The following is an 18,446-nucleotide window of genomic DNA, read 5'->3' as shown; positions in this document are numbered from 1 at the left end:
TTTAAAGCTGAATCATTTCTCTACAAGTTACTTGCCGGTTTGTATGACAGGTCTTTTTCAAATTTAAATCCTTTGTGGTATAGTGAGCAAAATGTGAATGGAATACACATGTGGATGTTTCCCCCATTTTCTGTCATTTTGTTTACCTTGCCCTATATCCATTTTATCAAGCACACAGAGAACAGCATGACAGGCCATCACTCACAAATACACCTGATCAGTCCTAGTTTGAATGTTCATGTCATTACAGTTTATTTTCAAAATAATTCCAGCTGATGAGAAAATATTAAGGTTGAGAAAATTAGCCCATCAGAATGCAAATAACAAAGTCATTTAACAAAAACATTGAATTAAAGTTTATTATTTCACACACCTGAGACTGTTATTTGTGCCTTTGTCATTTCTATTAGAAGGTCTGGTGCTTGGCATGGTATATGTCTATTATTGTGTATGCTGACAAAAGGAACAAGCATCCTTTTAGTCTTGTATACACAGTGATGCATAGGCTTTGACAGTAGATACCAAAGCTTCCATTTCCTGCCTGTGTAAAACAGAAGCTACTGTGTATACAGACTGGCTGCAAACACTATGTCTCGCTTGATCAAAGTCATGGCTTCGTCCATTTTAGAACAGAGAATTGGGTCACCAATGATGCGAGCAGCCCCACGAACATCACGCAGCAGTTCATGTAGCCGCTGAATGCATCGTACGATGATGCCTTCTTGCACATCTGTCAGAGCTGTGATTTCAGCAAAAGGCTGCAAGCAGAATACAAACATCTTTTCACCACATGGTAATATATATACACACATGATAATAGGTGTCTACTGGAAAATGTTGATAATAAAAAATGCATAAAATATAAAATATTATTATTTATGATCTTGAAAAACAATAAAATAAATGAGAGTAAAAAGAATAGGTGATATTTGCACATATACATCACTTTGTGGAGGACGCATTTTAGAGAGGTCCACTCCTCTTCTACTTTTTCCACCCGAAGACACACCCCATCCCCCTTGAACTGCTTACCATGCCACGTGCCCATTCGAATGCCACCTCCATGAGACCAAAGTGGAATTCTTCTTTGTAATCTTCCACAGGTATTTTCATTCCCACCTCTTTCTGCAGTCGACCAATTTGCTCTGCTTTTTCCAAAACCATGGCCTTGCACTGTAAGAACGTTGAGAAACAAACAGAACTGAATGGTAAAACAAACTGTGAAACAATGATGAAAAGCAAAATAAACTGTGAAACAAAATTGAACAGTAAAGAAGACAAGCTGAAACATGAAGCAAACAGTAAGACAGTGCTGTCTTTTTATCATGCAAAGAGACATTCAGTCTTATATTACTCTGTACACAAGCACATGTACAAAGAAGCAAGTTAAAACCTTTTTTTTTCATACATTCATACTGCACTCACCTTCTTTAGAGTTGGTGTGAGCTTTGGTTCCGAGCAATTCTTCTGCTCAAAGACCATGCAGGACAGAAGGGCTGCAATGTCTGTGGGATGTAGGTCAGTCAATCCATTTTCGAAGATGAGCTCTGTTACCATCAGCTCTTGAGTGGAGATCTCACATGCCACTCTGCCCTTCATCTGCACAGCCTTGCTATTGTCCAGATAATGAAGTCTTCTTAACACCTGTGCCACAGACCATCATGTATTTTTTTCCCCAAATCCCAACAGTATGCTTTAAGAGATAGATTATTCTAATCTCTTCTCACCAATGGTAACAAAATGGGTATCCCTATGAAAACAGCGATAACCCTAGATCACCACGTAAATTAACAGAAAATATTTAAAGTCTATGTCAAAAACCCATCAGTCCCAAATACTTAGCCAAGCCTGCACTAAATGCCTAATGGCTACAAAAAACGATAGAATTTGTCGAGCGAATGACTACAAATGAACCAGCGGTCACTGTACAAGAAACATGTTGGCAAATGGCTAATGCCATTGTTATGCATCATAAATAGATGTTGGCAAATTATGGGACGAAGAAGAAATGAGAAGCAAGTGTAATATTCTGCTGGATTATGAATAAAATAAAAGAATAAAATGAAAGATGTCACTGTGTTATTGTCAGGTTAGGAGTCCCATTTTCTTGACTCTATGTTAACAGTTAGACTACAGAACTTTTTACATTAACACATCAGCCATTTACATGCTCACAGCTGAAACTGGAGGATGATTTAGCAGCCTGAACAAACAATGTGAAACTCACACTAGGACAGCAGTTACTATTACAAGAAAGAACTCTGTGATCACAAACTATTACAAGCACAATCTTACCCATACAGCCCACGATCCTATAAATAAATGCTCACAATCCTGCCAATGCAGTGTACAATCCTACCAATACAGCACACAATCCTTTACCTCCATGCGCTGTTGATATTCGGGGAGCAGCATCAAGCTCTGATCTGACAGCAGAAATTGCAGGTGCTGGTACTCGTCCTTTAGTTTCATGTTGCTGTCCAGCTGCCGAAACTGAAAGAAATCAAGCAAGTTCATCTGAATTACAGGCACAGATGCCCTCTCATAATGTGACTGGACTAAAACCATTGACCTTGGTGTTTCTGACATAAACACAGACTCACACATTTCTCCATCTCAAGGAAAAAGTAATGACTCATGTATCATTATTATTAATAGAACCAGTATTAAGATTCAAACTTGTGGCTAACTTGCTAAGAAGATTGACTAATTAGTAGGAATAATCACTCATGGATGCAATATTACAATTTTTTTCAAAGTGAATTTTAATGCTACATTTATAGCATGCTTTACTGCATATCATCAATGTTTACTTTGTAACAAGAGGTCTGCAAAAGTGTTAGGTACAGTCGCTATTTTGGCTGCGAAAGAATTCTAAAATGCTACATTTCTTGTATAATAATAATTTATAAAATGTCCAGCACAAGAATCAAGGTGTATGTCAAGACCTTAGGAACAAACTACCCAGTAATACACAGGACCTTTGAGTTTTAATGAAAATGAGCACTGACTGATAATTTGAAAGATGAAATAGTTGGAAAACCTCTGGTGAGAAAAGGTTGAAAGTTTCACAGGTAAAATATCTAAACTGAGAACATGTGCCAAGAAGGTAAAAAAGAGTTTAAGTTTATCTAGATCTACCAAAACTACAGGTAAAAGTAAAGGTGAGGGTGGGAGGGGAAGATGGGGAATGAAACAGTGAACATGGAAGTTCACTATGTCAAGGGCACAGAAAAAGCTTGAGGAAAGCAGAGCTCTTGAGCTTCCGCCAAAAAAAAAAAAAAGAAAAAAAAGGCAGGTACTCTTTCTGCCGAGTGCATAGGAAACATCTCAACCAGCAATCTTCTGCTATAAACGTGATCTCATCTGTTAGATTGTAGAGCTTTCCCACTGGAACTTAAAAAAACAACAACTTTACATCCTTGTTAAAAGTAAACTGGAAATAAAAAGTTTTAGTCGTCTGGAAATAGCCGTATGATGGGTCAACTGCATAACCAACAAGAAATGCAGTATGGTGGTGGTTTATCTTCTGATACACGACAAGAAACACGACAACTTACATGTTCCTCGAACTTGGGACAATTGACACACTGGAAGTCGGCAAAGTTATCCTGCATGAACTTTAACGACCGGAACTGCTCCACAAGGTCAATGTCACGGATGTGAAGATCCTTCACAGGGTCCAAACCATTCAGACCTTGAGGATTCTCCTCTGCCAAACGAACCAACTCTTGTGTTGCCACGGTCACAGACTGCCCTGGAGGGTCATCCCTGTGACAGCACATGTTGTTGTATGTTACATGCTCTTAGTGCTACAATTTCTCCTTACTGTCTTCCTCCAGCCTCACTCTTCTTATGACCAATACTGCTTTTGTCAAAATAAGGTAAGGTAAAGGTCATCCCATGACCTTTTTCTGGTCAATAGGGAGTGAGGTCTCAGAGACCTCACTGTTCTTGGGACCAGCTTTATGCGAAGGCGGTGCCTATCTCCTCTCCTTTGTTGCCTTGAAAGCACCTACCTATTGTGTACAGCACTGAAACTACAAACGTTAACCCCACCCCAACCCCAGCGAAAAAAAAAAAAAAAAAAAATCAAGGTGAAAAAAAGACTAACAGGTGGTCCAAAATTTCAGCCTAGCATACCTTTATGAGTAAAATGAAGCTAACATTCAAGAAATCAAGTGTTTTCTTTTTTTTTTTAGGTTGAGTTCAAATTCACTAGACAAAATGTGAAAATGTCCCCAAAATTTCACTTACTTGAAGCGCGGTTGTTCCCTTTTCTTAATATCTTTCAGGATTTTGTCTGCATCTACTTTAATGGTTTTGTTCGTGATGATATTGATGTTGGTGGCATTGCACTCTAGCAGTTTGTGCCAACATACAGTCTCTGGGATGAACAAGTTTCTTGCAGTGACAGGGGCTACGTGCAGGCCTTGTGAAGAGGTGGTCTCCCCTGAGTCAGTGGTTGAGCCATTTTTGTTGCAGATAATGAGAGTGCTAAATGTCCGCACATTGTTAGGACCCATGCTGGTCTGGAGAACAACCCCGGGAACATTGCTAAAGACACCATTCTCGACAATAACAACACGCCCTGGGGACAGGGTCTTGATTGCTGTTGGATGAGACAATACGACCTCCTGTAACAAAAGATAACCCTGTCTACAAATAAGCTTTATGACAATATGATCTTTTGCAAGATATATGACAAACCTAAGCATAAATACATTTTGTGGCAGTCTTAAGTCCCACAACACACGTGATAAATCTATCTCCAAAAAAGCTTTTGTGGAAGCACTCAAAGCTTTGTGTCAATAATAGCCTGAAGCCAATAGAAATAAAGTTCTGTAAACATTAGTCATGCACTACACCACACTATCTTGCTAGCTCTCACCCCAAGGTGATCCTATGCTGATCAATCAGCAAACTACATGATCTTTGACACATAAAAACCGAGACTAATGCATACACTACCTATTTAACATCTTCTTTGCCATCATAAACAATGCACAGCTTATCTGTAGGGATAAACACGTCTTATTTAAAGACACCGTTGACCCACTCACCTGGAGCTGTCTTCTCAGGAGATGATATTCTCTGCATGCAAGGTAATATTTCTCCAGATCCAGAGAACACATGAAGCATTCTATGTCTTTCACCTGTTGCAGGTTACCTTTGAGTTCCTCCAGTGCCTCCCGGTGTTGAGTTACATTCTGCTGCGAATGAAACTCTGAGAAACTCCTCCGCATCATGTCCTCTACCTTCAGCTGTTCCACGCGAAGCAAGTTCAAGATCATGCTGTAAGTGAGACGGAACTGAGATTCCAATTGTGTGGGTTTACCCTGTCATGAGGCAACAAAGAACTGGCAAGTTAGTCTGACAGCTGCTATGTGACAAGAACATAAAATACAATTTTCACCCCTTCCAACAAAAGTAAGAAATCTAGCAGAGAACAAAAATCTTTGATGATATCAGAATTCTATCTCCAGTTATGAGCGTAAAAGAGTATTGTCTTCTGCTTTTTGGGACCGAGGATTGCAGAAATCAATTTAAAGAAGAAAAGGGTGAAAAAAGATAAGACTGAGAGTTGTGTGAGGTCACAAAAGGGTGAAGTCACTCTGGATTACAGTATCATTCTGTGAACAAAAGAATATGGAGAATACAACATTGACTTACAAGCATCATTCTATGAAGTTCCGATGTCTCTGGAACATCACCTTTGCAAAGGACAATTACTGTCCCTGTTGAGTCGATACCTCTGCGACCAGCTCGTCCTGCCATTTGGACATACTCACCAGGCAGAAGAGTTCTAAGTTGGGTGCCATCGTGCTTGCCGATGCTGTCAAAAATGACTGTACGAGCAGGCATGTTCACACCCATGGCGAATGTTTCTGTTGCAAAAAGAATCTACAGAAACAAAGTGAAGTTATAACTTAAGTTCTGTTTTTGCAGCATAAAACGTAAAGGTATATTCCAGCATCATAACTTGCAGACAAGAATACATTTGACATCTGAAACAAAATTGTATGATTTCTTCTTAAAACATCTAAGACACTATTGCATGAAAATATGTCAACATATACCATGCTAAATAGACAGCTTCATAAAAGTGGCAGAAATTCAATCCTCAATTCTTGTCAAACTATGTAACATTTCCCGACACTGATTCTGCTGACCTTTACAAGACCTCGCTGAAATAGCATCTCCACTACTTCTTTCAATATGGGGAGAATTCCACTGTGATGCACTCCCAGACCTCGCTTCAGAACACCCTCCATGTGTTGTACCTGTCAACAAATGAAGTCTGTTAGCACATTTCATCTTCAGTCTATCTATGAGTAAAGCACAGTTTTTCTTGAAGCTGTAAGAACTGTTTGTGTTCAAAGTATTTTAAGCACTTTTCAAACAGTTTGTAAAGTACAGTTTGTTTTTAATCTGTCTGAGAGAACATTTTGTCTTTAACCCATCTGCAAACCCTGATCTAGGAACAACTTATTTGAAATAATTCCTATAACAAAAAGCCAAAATCACCATAAGGGCAAAATTCCGCAAACCAAATGATACTGGTAACATGCAAATAAAGTGAAAATGATGAAGTTCTCATGCTATAAAAATACTCTGCTCAAGTTTTCATTAAAATGTCTTACATGTGCTGCCTAAAATGATTACCTGTACTCTAGGTATTTACTTTTCATCTGTTCAGCTCAAAATCTTTTTATTTGAACACCATTAAAACCCAGACTTCTCACCTGGGGAAGCTTACTGTCCTCTCCTTTCAAACGTGAGATGCATTTGCGGAAAAAGATGTGTATCTCAGCCTTCTCAGCTGCTGTTGTGAGGTCCACACTTTGCAAGTTGAAGATGTTGTCTTCTATGCGTCGCTTGGAAAAGATAAAGGCCACCATAGGCAGCTTGTCCTTCTTCTTTAACATCTCAATTACTGACAGCCATATGTTCTTGTCCTTTAAGGAAGTGATATGAAGATCTCACATTGAGTATCGGACATCAAATTAGCTTTCCAAAGTGATCCTGTGTGCATTATAATTTTTCCCATGATCTTTTTGGCAATTGAATTATACTTACTATAATTATTAAATTCCAAAAGCATAATTACTATAAGGAACAGCTCTTTAATACTTATTTTCTAGCCCATAAATTCAGCTGGGATAAAATCTGAAGCAGACAGATGAACAATTTGTTTCCTCTTAGAGAGATAATGCCAACAACATAACTAAAACCATTGATACATATAGTACATGTGTGTCAGAATATGATGACTGCTGTTTATCCTCACAAATTCAAGGATAAATGTGCAGATATGAATGCCCTATGCCAGTGGTAACAAGAAAATGCACTTGGTGATACACGACTAAGCCCTTTCCACCCAAAAACGAGAAAGTTATTATCTCCCTTGCTATGCTCTGTAGGTGCAGCCACACAGAGTTGTAACAGCTCCATTGTGACATATCAATGTTATGATTCACTCACTCTGCCAAAACCAAAAGGATCAGCCTCTAACTCACCTGGCTGGGGTTGCCTCCTCTTGGTCCCTTTGCTCCATAGTTTTCGGATGCATTGCTTGCCCGCTCCTTCTTTGCAGCTATGGCTTTGCTGTAACTGTTAAAAAAAACTTGTGGAGTTTTGCATCAACCACAAATAAAACTTCTGATAATTTCAGATTCTTTCTGAGTTATGTAATGATCCTTCATGAAAAATTCTTGAACTGTAGAAGGCATGTTCACTACACATTTACAGTTTATATATATACTCACACTTGCTCTCTCTCTCAAACACACATGTTGCAAGCATGCACACAAACTCTCTCAAACAGCAAATCTTGAAATGCCTAATCTAAATTTTGCCATAATTCTCTTCAAATGAAGGTCTAAATTCATTGATAAATAAGTTTTAACACTGTCTACCATGCCATATGTACAATAAAAAGAGAAAACACACAGCTGTACCTTGTTGTGAGGAAGCTTCCTTTAGCATCCAGGATCAGGAAGAGCTCATTGCTTGTTTTGTTGCTGTTCCCAGTATACAAGTAGTGCTCCAAAGGCACTGGCCGTTTTGCTGTGCTGATTACATAGATTTTCTTCCTCTTGATCCGTCTGCAGATATTACACAACATGGACTGCACTCAACGAGAAACAGCACAGTTGTAAAAAGTTATTGTTAATGTAGTGATACACCATAAAACTCTTTACATTTATAAAAAAAAGGGCATAAAGTATTGAATGCATTCACCAATGTACGTGTCTTAAGCAATGTGGGATCGCTTCTGATTAGCACGAGTGTGTGATAATTTCACTTTCATTCATGAAATTTTATATATGCCTTGAATTAAGGCAGACTGTTTAGTGAAAAGACTCTTCTGTCCCACCAAAAAATGCAGTGCTGTGTTCAGAACTTTATGCCCAAACCAAACCAGATTTACAGCCTTTAGTCCAAAGACAATACATTTAGACATAGCTGAGCACTCAGGGTGTTTTATACCTTGACAATGTGCTAAAAACATACCCAACCCAGTCGGCAAACTCCATTGTGTTGGGTACTGTGGCACTCAAAAGGATGATGTTCACGTGTTGAGGAAGCATAATCAACACTTCTTCCCACACAACCCCTCGCTGTAACATACACGCACAATGGATACTGTACATACAGCATTCGTACTAATTTAATATTTTTACTGTCATTTAATATCACTACTGCTGATAATGCTGGTAATAATTGTGTGCATGCTTGCAATATGTGTGAAAAAAAGAGTTTGTATGCATTCTCTCTCTCTCCTACACACATTGCAAGCATATACACAAATAATCTCTAGCAAATCAATCACTAATATTTCATTTTTAAAGGTATCTCTGCAGCAAAGTGCTATAAAAATTATTGACTTGCATATACCACACATACAAATAAATCCCATTCTACCTATAGTCAAAAAATAATAAATATAAGAAATAAAGAAAAATTACATGGAATACTATATGATAAACCTGAATGTAACAAAGGAAACAAAGATTCCTGTTCAACTGATATACCTGTCATAAACTGTCACCAACTCACCGCAGAATCATTGATATAGTGAACTTCATCAAAGATGACCCATTCCAAATCCCGAACAATGTCAGACCCATTATACAGCATTGATCTGTACAAAACACACATATATATCTATTCACATAAAGCCATTTTTATTTTCCATTGTAAATTTCTGGCATTACATCCATAAAAATAGGATAGATACTTGCATATTACACAATAATACATAACACCACAAAAGAAAAACACTTTCCATGTCAGGAAAAATTCACATGGCAATAATTCCCACTGACGAAAAACAAGCCTGAGAAAAATACCTCATGTCAGACCAACATAGCTACTCTGGCATGAAAAAAATGTGCTGGAATTAATGGTTACATACCAATTTTGTACCTGGCTATGCATGACTATGAAAATGCTATAGAAAGACACCAGCAGGAAATATCACTGGAGAAGAGAAGAACATCACCCACCGTAGAATCTCTGTTGTCATGATGAGGCAAGCAGCTGTTGTGTTGATCTGAACATCACCAGTTATCAAACCCACGTCATTAAAAGTCAGCCGGAAGTCCCGAAACTTCTGGTTGGAAAGAGCCTTAATGGGTGAGGTGTAGATTGTGCTGCAAATAATTTGTCAGAATTATAAGACATCAGTTAGGGAAGATATGCTACAGACCAAAAGTGACAATCACTGAAGTTTTGAACAGAAAGTTTAAAAAAAGACACTGGATAAACATGGGGTGGGGATTGGTGTTTTACACCAAGCCAGCAACTAAGGCAAGGCAGCCAGCCATGTAAGCAGATGCCACATGCAGAGAAAGAACAACATGTCCGAGATGAGAGCTGAGCCCAGGACAGCCAAAATTCATAGTATTGGTGACAGGCACTAACCATTGTGACACCCGACTGCCCACTTGGGTATGGGTGGAGTGTGTGTGTCGGGGGAGACAGTAACAATTCAATACTGACATACAAAGATACCTAGATCTGTAGATGTTTAAATTACTAATTGATACAAATATCTTTAAGCTAATGATCATGCAAGAAAACTGCTTAAATTGCAATTTTACTGACCGTGTCATGTGTTTCATTGACAATGCTATTGCATACTCTGCCACCACTGTCTTGCCAGCTGAAGTATGTGCAGCAACAAAGACGCTTTCATGCTTCTCCAGGTGCAAGATTGCCTGCTTTTGGAAAACGTCTGGTTCAAATGGCCACTGCAATCATAAAAGTCTTAATAATAATAGTAAACAATTGCAATACATCAGCTTAGCAATGAAGGGAGGCGATTTAGTGCTTGACTTGAGCAGATGGGTGTTTGTTCAAGGCAATTGAACCAGCTGAACATGCCTGGAGATTTGCCTTCTACATAATGAAAAAAAATTCAAAGATTCCAGATGAACTACTGTTTGGCATTTAGGTCTCACTGTTTGGAATTCTCTGCCCCTTTCTCACAAAAATGTGTCTATGATCAACACATTTAAATTCCACCTTAAAACTCGTCTAGTTAAGAAATATCTTGCACAATCAAGAGTGTTATTTTCCTCACTCTTCATTTATGCACTTAGTTTATGTTTGCCATGATGTCATCTATTTGCTGTTGATTATGGTTTTCTTTATTTTTATGGTTGACTTTTCATTTGTAAACTTTTGCATAAAAACAGGGCAATGCACTTTACAAATCGAATTATTATGATTATAATAATTACTATTATATACAAGCATCATACACTCAGAAATGCAAGATTACCTTATAAGCCATGTCTGGTACCCGCTTGTAGAAGTCATCTACAGGTGAGTGTACATCCACCTTGATGGCCCACTTTTCCTGTTTCTCAGTCACCTTCTCTACCTGGGTGCTGACAATCTCTGGCTTTACTTCCACCTGGCCAAACACACGAATGTCTCAATCCTACCTGGAATACCTGGTTTTCTCTACAGACATGCTCTGCCTATAAAAATGCTAAAATTGAGTCTGAGGTGCAAGCATGTAATTGGAATGTGCTAGAATGCATAGTTCTTTCCAACTAAATGTTTAAACGCCATTGTTAACTCTTCACAGGTAAAATTGTAGTTTAAAAAAAAACCTACTTAGTAGATAAGAAAGAAACTTCAAACTGTAAGAAGTTAAAGATGAATTGCAGGAAACACTACAACAGTGTCAGTTCACAAAAGAAATTTCTGACATCTCGGGGACATGACATAAAATCTCAAAATCTAGCTGTCCTAAAATAATAATCATCATCATAATAATAAATGCAAAATTTGTAAAGCACATACAATACCTAAGGAGTATGCTCTTAGTGCCTAAGTAATCCTTGTACAAGCTTTGTTAGAATTTCTTTGCTATGGGTGTAGACATGACACACCTTTAGCATCTTGTGTACCTGTGTGCTTCTGTGTTGCTACAGGTGTATTGTATACTGTTAGCCTATATGCATATGTCAGTCTTCACCATCTTAGAATGAGCTCCAAAGTGTGGGAGAAAAAGTACTTTACTTTAATCTGTATTATTATTATTATTATTAACCCAATGATTTCTGATTGTATTATAGTTAAAAGCTTCTATCAAAAGCTTGAATCTTCAAAAGAGTAATTTTGACCATTCTAACATACTCTAGGCTGAAAATGCTAAACATACACTCACTGCAACAAGATCCTCTAAGCTCTCACTTCTTCCAATACCAGAATTGTTGGAATCCTACATAAACAAATAATAATAATGATGAAACTGTGATGTAATGATAATGTAATTAATACAAATAAGAAAAAGAGAAAAAAGCAGGAAAAAGCATGACAAAGATACTTGCTAATGTGTGACATTATTTACACATTTCATTAAAAACATTTTTTGGCTGAGAATATGCAAATAATGTATCTGGATCAAACCAGCACCAGAATTTACAGAGATCCCATGTGTAAGTTACAACAGCTGACTTGATTTATTTACACCTAAAGCATAAGCACAATAATATGGTCAGGCTACTTATTTAATTTTTCCTTCTCAAGCTTTGAGTCTTTTTTTCTTTTCTTTTTTGAAAAGGGACACAATGGCGCTGCAAACTCACAAGTTGGTATTGTTGTGTCTTCTTTGTGGACTCCTCCAGCTCCTCATCGCTGTCCCCAAGGTCAAGATCATCACTCTGGGCAAAAATGTCTGCTAAGTTGAAGGTGTCCTTGGCTAAGGTTTCTACTTGCCCTATGACCTCTGTTTCCGTACTGGCTATGTCGAATGTCATTCCTTCATCTAAGCCAGGTGCTATACTCAGAAGGTCTGGAAATAACATATATAAATGTTCATATACAGCTCTAAGGGAATCCTTGCAACCAGCAATTATTACAGTAACTTTCCCAGGAAAAGAAGATTCATGAATTAAATTAAAAAATAATGTAGCACTCAAAATAAATGAAACCTAGCTATGCATCAACAAAAGTATACTGCAGGAAGTCATATAAAAACTTATAAACCTCTATTCTCAGGAAGCAAAAAATGGGAACACCTTACTCTCAAAATACTCAGCTTTTGCAACATATCTTGGAAATTCCAATCATACAACTGTGGACAACATCATGCCTTGAACTTTGCATAACTTTTGATCGAGCCTGTCTGATTCTCTTAAAGTTTCTTTAGAAAGTTGGCTTTAGTTCTTGGTGCAGATCCGTAAAGACATTCTGAAAGCTCACAAACATTTTTAAAAGTTGAAGCTGGGGGAAAAAAAAAAGGAGTCCTGACATCACATGATCAGAAATCTCTACCTGTTTCAAAGTTAAGGTCAGACTGAGACACATTCTCTTCTCCTAAGTTTTCCAACAATGGTTCATCTAGACCTCCTGCAAAAGATACAAGCATTACAACATGCATCTATTAAAATAAAAGTGATAAAATTAAAAATGATTATGACACAGCAAAGTTAAAGTTCTTTCAAACTCTTTTCTCTCAAGCAGTGTCTATAAAATTCTGAAACATTACATCTCTCTTTCACACACACACACACACAGATACCACACTGTAGTAATACAAACATATAGAGACTATTCAGTATTTGTTCTGAACATCATGTTGGCCAAAGACCCATAGGTACAAAATTTACCTGGCCAGAATGGAAAGTTTGCAGAAGAACCACGGATATCAGAATATGAAGGGCATGGTGCTCGGTTCAAAGACAATGAATTTCTGGCTGTTTTGCTGCTGTCTGGAATATACTCCTGCAACAGAAAGAATGCATATTTACACTTTGAAGAAAAAGTCATTCATCTTGCTGGTAAGAGAGTGATAAATATAGCGCAACAGTTACTATTGTTGTTTCAGCCTTTTAACAACATAAAATGCAGAAACTGTAGATGACAAGTCATTCATCATCTTTGGTGTTTTGTTAAACCTCTTAAAACTGCACAAAAATATAATTATATACAAAGACAATGGCTTATAATTGAAGACTGTGAAGACGATAGTGGATGAGATTTGTTGTTGCTGCTCTCAGGTAAACATTAGACCAAGAAACCTATACATTTTTGGAAAGGAAAAAGCTTGAACATGGCAATAAAAGTAAGGAAAATTGTCTACCTTTACTCTGGTGACAAAAATAATCCAAGAAAATTCAGTTCACATGTTGACCATATTCACAGTACACACAGCTTCACTTAAAAATCCTGTCTATGTAGCAAGAGGAATATATAAAGCTGTCTCATATTTTAGGAGAATGTAAAAGCTAGCTTGTGAGGACACCTGGTTGCAGCATGAACGAATGGGCTGATTATCTGTTAAAAGATGCCAAGGAGACCTTAAAATCCCCTGGGAAAGTGTGCACAGACCTGCAGTGGAAAGTGTTTATAGTGGACAGGCCCCTGATGAAGTGCAGAGTTGAGAGACACCACAGCTGATATACTATATATAGAGTTAAGTGTATTCAACTGGGACTCTCAGACACCCAAACTTCTAAAAAGAGACAATATTATCAACTTACTTCCTTATATCCCAGCAGCTGACCTGTAGAAGGATTTCTCTCCACAACTACTGTTGTTTGCACTGGACACATCTGTGTATGGTAAAGTCTCTCTGGACATCGCTGTCGAGGCACATACCTGACAACACAACAAAGACTTCACTGCTAGCAGTAATTAAACGTCATTTTGCAATAGCTAAAATTGAAATACTTGAAGTGCAGAGGTGTCAAATATTCAGAATTAGTGATCATTAAAACTACCCTCCCCCATAATGTTCCTCTCAAACTAATTCATAAGCTATCTCTAACATAACATCCATCAAGTCCAGATATCTGCAGGCATGTTAAGTACTTTCGTTCTGGAGTCATACGATTTTTCAACAAAAATAACCCCCCCCAGGAATCCATAAGAAACATAAAGCAAATTCCCTGACTTCTTTCTCCCTGGCATTTTTGTTACTATATTGAAAGAAAGAATGACACCCCCTTTCCCAACCCCCCCCCCCAAAAAAAAAAACCAAAGTCTGTAATATGAAAAATCTATAGGAGAATAAATTCAAAATTTCCACAGGCAAAGTTCGTTATGAATTTCATACCGTGTAGTAACATCCAGCTGTACTGTATATTTATCAAGAACAGCTGTTTCACTAATTGTCCTCGATGCCAAGTTAGTATTTTTTCCATCAGTATAATTTAGAGAAAGCTACTCACTTTTGAGCACGCTTAAAGTCATGGATGGACAAAGCTTCTGGAGATGTTAAGTATTTCTCCAAATCTTCATAAATTCCTGGTAGCACAGGAGGTAGACCAACTGGCACCTAAAGGTTAAAAAAAATTTGAAAAGGAAACCTTTTCCTAGAGAAAGTCACAATCTTCGAACAGAGAACTGAACATCAAAACAATAAGGCTTTCCCATTAACATCCCATTTTATTTATGTACTTGGTTTTTACTTTTTTTTATTATGGATGTTATGGTAACATCTGACTGCTGACCGCCAGTAGAAGTACTGAAATGTTAAGGTAAACAATATGAATTGAGAATTAAATATGACAAGTGTGAATGTGTTCATTACTCTCAAGTAGTTACGAAAATGCACTACGTTCCAACTTTCTTTCAGTCTGTTCCCATTTCCTAAGTTCTTCTACTCTTAAAGCTAAAAAAAGTCTTCCTGGTAAACAAACACTTACACAAACAAATCATAAACTGCAGACCAGCTTTGTCTCTGATGTCCATTTTAAGGATCTGAAGAGGCATTTTTTTAAATGTATGAAGTGTTAAAATAAACAAAAAACGAAGAGTAGTAAAGGCAGATGAGTGGACAAAGACTTGATGACAAAAGCAACAAAATGAAATGATAGCAATACAAAATACAAACAAAAACAAAATTCTTACCGTTTTTAGTGGAAGAATACATTCCACACCTTTCTTTCTGGTCACTATCTCTATACTACCAAGGCAACCAACCTCTAGCAAATCCAAGCCCTCTGATAACTCCTCCATCATTATTATTTACAATATTAAGATGACAGCAACTGAAATTGAATAAAATTAACAAGGTTACTAATAAAAATTAATGTACAATTCTTATTTATATCACATTATTCTTAAATCTTTCACTGCATCTTCAACAAATCATGCGTGGAATTGATAATATATGTATATAAAGTACCACTCGACTAATAAACCATAAACCACACTTACATGTCTAGCAATCGAATACATATCCGAACTGGAAAATGGTAGTCATCTGATTTAGAATTCTAGTCAGCATAACCGCACAATGTGAAAATAATACTTGAAAATATTAAATGCAATACGTGGCTCTCTTTCAGAACTTTCGCTTTTGGAACTCTCTACTACCCGGCTCCACTGACTTCTTTGATCTCCACACTGAAGAGCTCCTTGAGGGAGCCTACACTACAGGCAGACAGCGCAGTGTGTTTACGTGACGAGTACCCCAACATTTCTTATCATTTATAAAAAGTGTGAGCTCATCCCATGCTGATGTATGCACCAACCGACAGACGAAGGATTCAACAAGACTTTTATATATGTAATTAGGCATTTTGATGTTTTTTGCATATTTTGTAAGGGGAAAATGTAAACACTTGTTGAAACAAACTTGTGTATGATTTAAGAAGAAAAAATATTTATTTAAAATCTGATACAAGTAAATGTCTAATTTATTTGCATTATATATGATGTAATGTTAATAATATGATATAATGTTAACATATGATGAAAACATTTCAGGTGAAAGATAAAGTTTACAACACTTACAAGCATTGAAGGATTTACATAGCAGAAGTTTAATGAGGTAACATGCTCTAAATTTATAAATTTTATGAATATTGCTCTCTTAGAAAGTACATTTAATCAAAGTGACTTTTTTCACATGCAATGGTTTGTTGATAATTTTACATTCAGATCCACAATGGAGGACTTTGTGAAGTTGGAGGACTTTGTTAAGGTTTGAAAGTATAGTATTTTGGAAGCACTTGTTAGGACCAATCTGATCAACTTGCCTTTAAAATATTTTTTAAAGCTTATAGTTATACCATCTCTCTGATTATTTGCATGCACGTAAATAACATCTAAAAGTCAATATGGGTATAAGCTGTAATTAATGTCTGAGAGAATTCTTAGAATTATAAAATATTTGTGACAACTGTGCTGTCATTTCCCTATAACATTTACATTTTGCATCGTGGTAACTGTTTTATTACTACATCAGATACCATTAATCTATGCAGTTTGTACTTGGATCTCTTTAACCCACCATGTTGGTGCAATGTGGCATTGGTGTTCCTGTCGCAAACAGCAAACACATTTCTTTGGCAGCAATTTCTTAGAACAGAATTAAGAGCAACACAAAACTAATCAATCTTTTCATGTTCTTTAGCAGTGAGTACACTCTTTATTTCTCCAATATAACATGGATGAAGTACTGGCAAGTCATACAGGCTTTGAACTTTATGATGTATGCATATGCAAAATATATCCTTTGTTGACATGTGTTTATGTGTTTTGATTTATTTGATTATTTATGCAGTATACATGAAAAGGCTGTCAGAGGGAAGAATGAGTGATACAAAAAATTAGTTTAAAAAAAAAATTTATTAGCTGTCATAAACCGACCAGTATGTGTGTGGCAGGCGAACTTCTAGCAGGTCACCCAGTCAATGGAAGGCAACTGCTGGAACTTTTCCCGCTTGCTGGACAAAAAGGTGCGATTACAGTCGATCTGAAAAGCAACTAATTAAATATCAAATATGATCATATAAAAATAAACCTACACACTTCTCTAAAATATCTACTATTTTTAAACTTTGCAAACCACGAGCATTAAGAGGCAGACCTCACTGATGTTCGTTTCTATTCACTGGGTGACCTGGTAGAAGTTCGCCCTCCAGCTGGTCCCCGCTCGCTGGGTTGAATTTGAAGGTCCCAATCAGTGAGTAGTCCTTGGACAAGAAACATCATATTTGCTTTGTTAAACACTGTTCGGGTTATAATCTATTTCTTCTATTCTTCACTTTTTATTCCTTGCTGGTATGTAGGGAAGCCATGGATCCTAATACTTTAAAGGTGTTGCTTGCCATAGAGCTAGTTCGAAACGAACATCTATTCTCTCACCTGGCATAACTGGGGTTAAAACAACCCTACTTCTAAAGGGCAAATCTAGCTGTCTGCTGTGTCATCAGTTCTCATTCTTGATTTTCTGGTATCGAGTTCAGCAAATCCGTTACCGCCTTTGCAGATAGCTTGTTCAACTGTCACATTCATTTTACACTGTCGTTGAACCCATAGTTTTGATAATGATGATGATGACGGCGACGATGATTTTTATGGTACAATTACAATTTACAGCAGGATCTTTTCGCTGCACGGAAAAAGAAAAAAATTTCGTCATTCACGCACTCACACAATGAGTACAGAAAAAAGAAAAAAAAACAAATGTTAGTGTCATCCTAGTCATCATGAATACAGAGTAATGGCGCTCAGAGGTGTCAGTCAGCCTCTTGCGACTCTTCTTACAGTTCAAGATTGTAGATTAACAATTAATTCAGTTTCGCAGTTTACCTCCCCCCTTTCAAACACCACAGCACAGCCAGGTGGCTGAATTGTACAAAGAACCAAAGGATCTATCGACTTGACACGGTTAACAGTTTTTGCAGTAAGACTGGTAAATGCTCTTTCACTAGTCAATAACTGGTCTGCATCAAACTTTTAAATAGTCAGCACAAGCAAAAAAAAAAAAAAGAAAAGAAAGTCAGTCAGCATGATGAAAAGATACAGATGAAACCCACTCCGTGACTAGGTGTGGCCTCCTGGAGACAGACAGCAACAAGGTCTGCGACCTGCCAGACTGTAAAGATGCCGCAGGTTTGAAACCAGCGTTGGAATGGTGAATGAAAATGCAGTTAAATGACATAGTCATGGTCGGCTTGCTTTGTCAT

The 18,446-nt window shown here is 37.3% G+C and overlaps 1 protein-coding gene across 1 annotated transcript; it reads right to left on the bottom strand.

The window, feature by feature from the left end:
* Positions 1 to 227: 227 nt before the first annotated feature.
* On the bottom strand, positions 228 to 15,859 carry LOC112575828 (helicase SKI2W-like). The gene is made up of 25 exons (XM_025257884.1): positions 15,688 to 15,859; positions 15,379 to 15,518; positions 14,697 to 14,803; positions 14,007 to 14,124; positions 13,134 to 13,248; positions 12,799 to 12,873; positions 12,111 to 12,316; positions 11,690 to 11,743; positions 10,793 to 10,927; positions 10,114 to 10,259; positions 9,513 to 9,659; positions 9,064 to 9,148; positions 8,518 to 8,624; positions 7,962 to 8,108; positions 7,521 to 7,614; positions 6,747 to 6,959; positions 6,174 to 6,284; positions 5,674 to 5,904; positions 5,064 to 5,339; positions 4,258 to 4,637; positions 3,561 to 3,771; positions 2,383 to 2,493; positions 1,426 to 1,644; positions 1,033 to 1,173; positions 228 to 758 (listed from the first exon to the last, which is right to left on the bottom strand). Exons 2-25 carry the CDS (start codon positions 15,487 to 15,489, stop codon positions 558 to 560), a joined length of 3,741 nt encoding a protein of 1,246 aa, XP_025113669.1. The 5' UTR covers positions 15,490 to 15,518; positions 15,688 to 15,859; the 3' UTR covers positions 228 to 557.
* Between the last annotated feature and the right edge of the window lie 2,587 nt (positions 15,860 to 18,446).

The sequence above is a fragment of the Pomacea canaliculata genome, linkage group LG11, assembly GCF_003073045.1.
Source record: "Pomacea canaliculata isolate SZHN2017 linkage group LG11, ASM307304v1, whole genome shotgun sequence".
Lineage (NCBI taxonomy): Eukaryota > Metazoa > Mollusca > Gastropoda > Architaenioglossa > Ampullariidae > Pomacea > Pomacea canaliculata.
The sequence above is the reverse complement of the archived record's forward strand: the minus strand, read 5'-3'. Positions and strand labels throughout refer to the sequence as shown.

Excerpts from the sequence above, each read along its gene's own strand:
- LOC112575828 (XM_025257884.1), bottom strand. The coding sequence starts at position 15,489 with ATGATGGAGGAGTTATCAGAGGGCTTGGATTTGCTAGAGGTTGGTTGC. Across the intron at positions 9,660-10,113 it reads TCAATGAAACACATGACACG|CACAATCTACACCTCACCCA; the intron begins GTCAGTAAAATT and ends AATTATTTGCAG. Across the intron at positions 2,494-3,560 it reads GTCCCAAGTTCGAGGAACAT|TTTCGGCAGCTGGACAGCAA; the intron begins GTAAGTTGTCGT and ends GATTTCTTTCAG.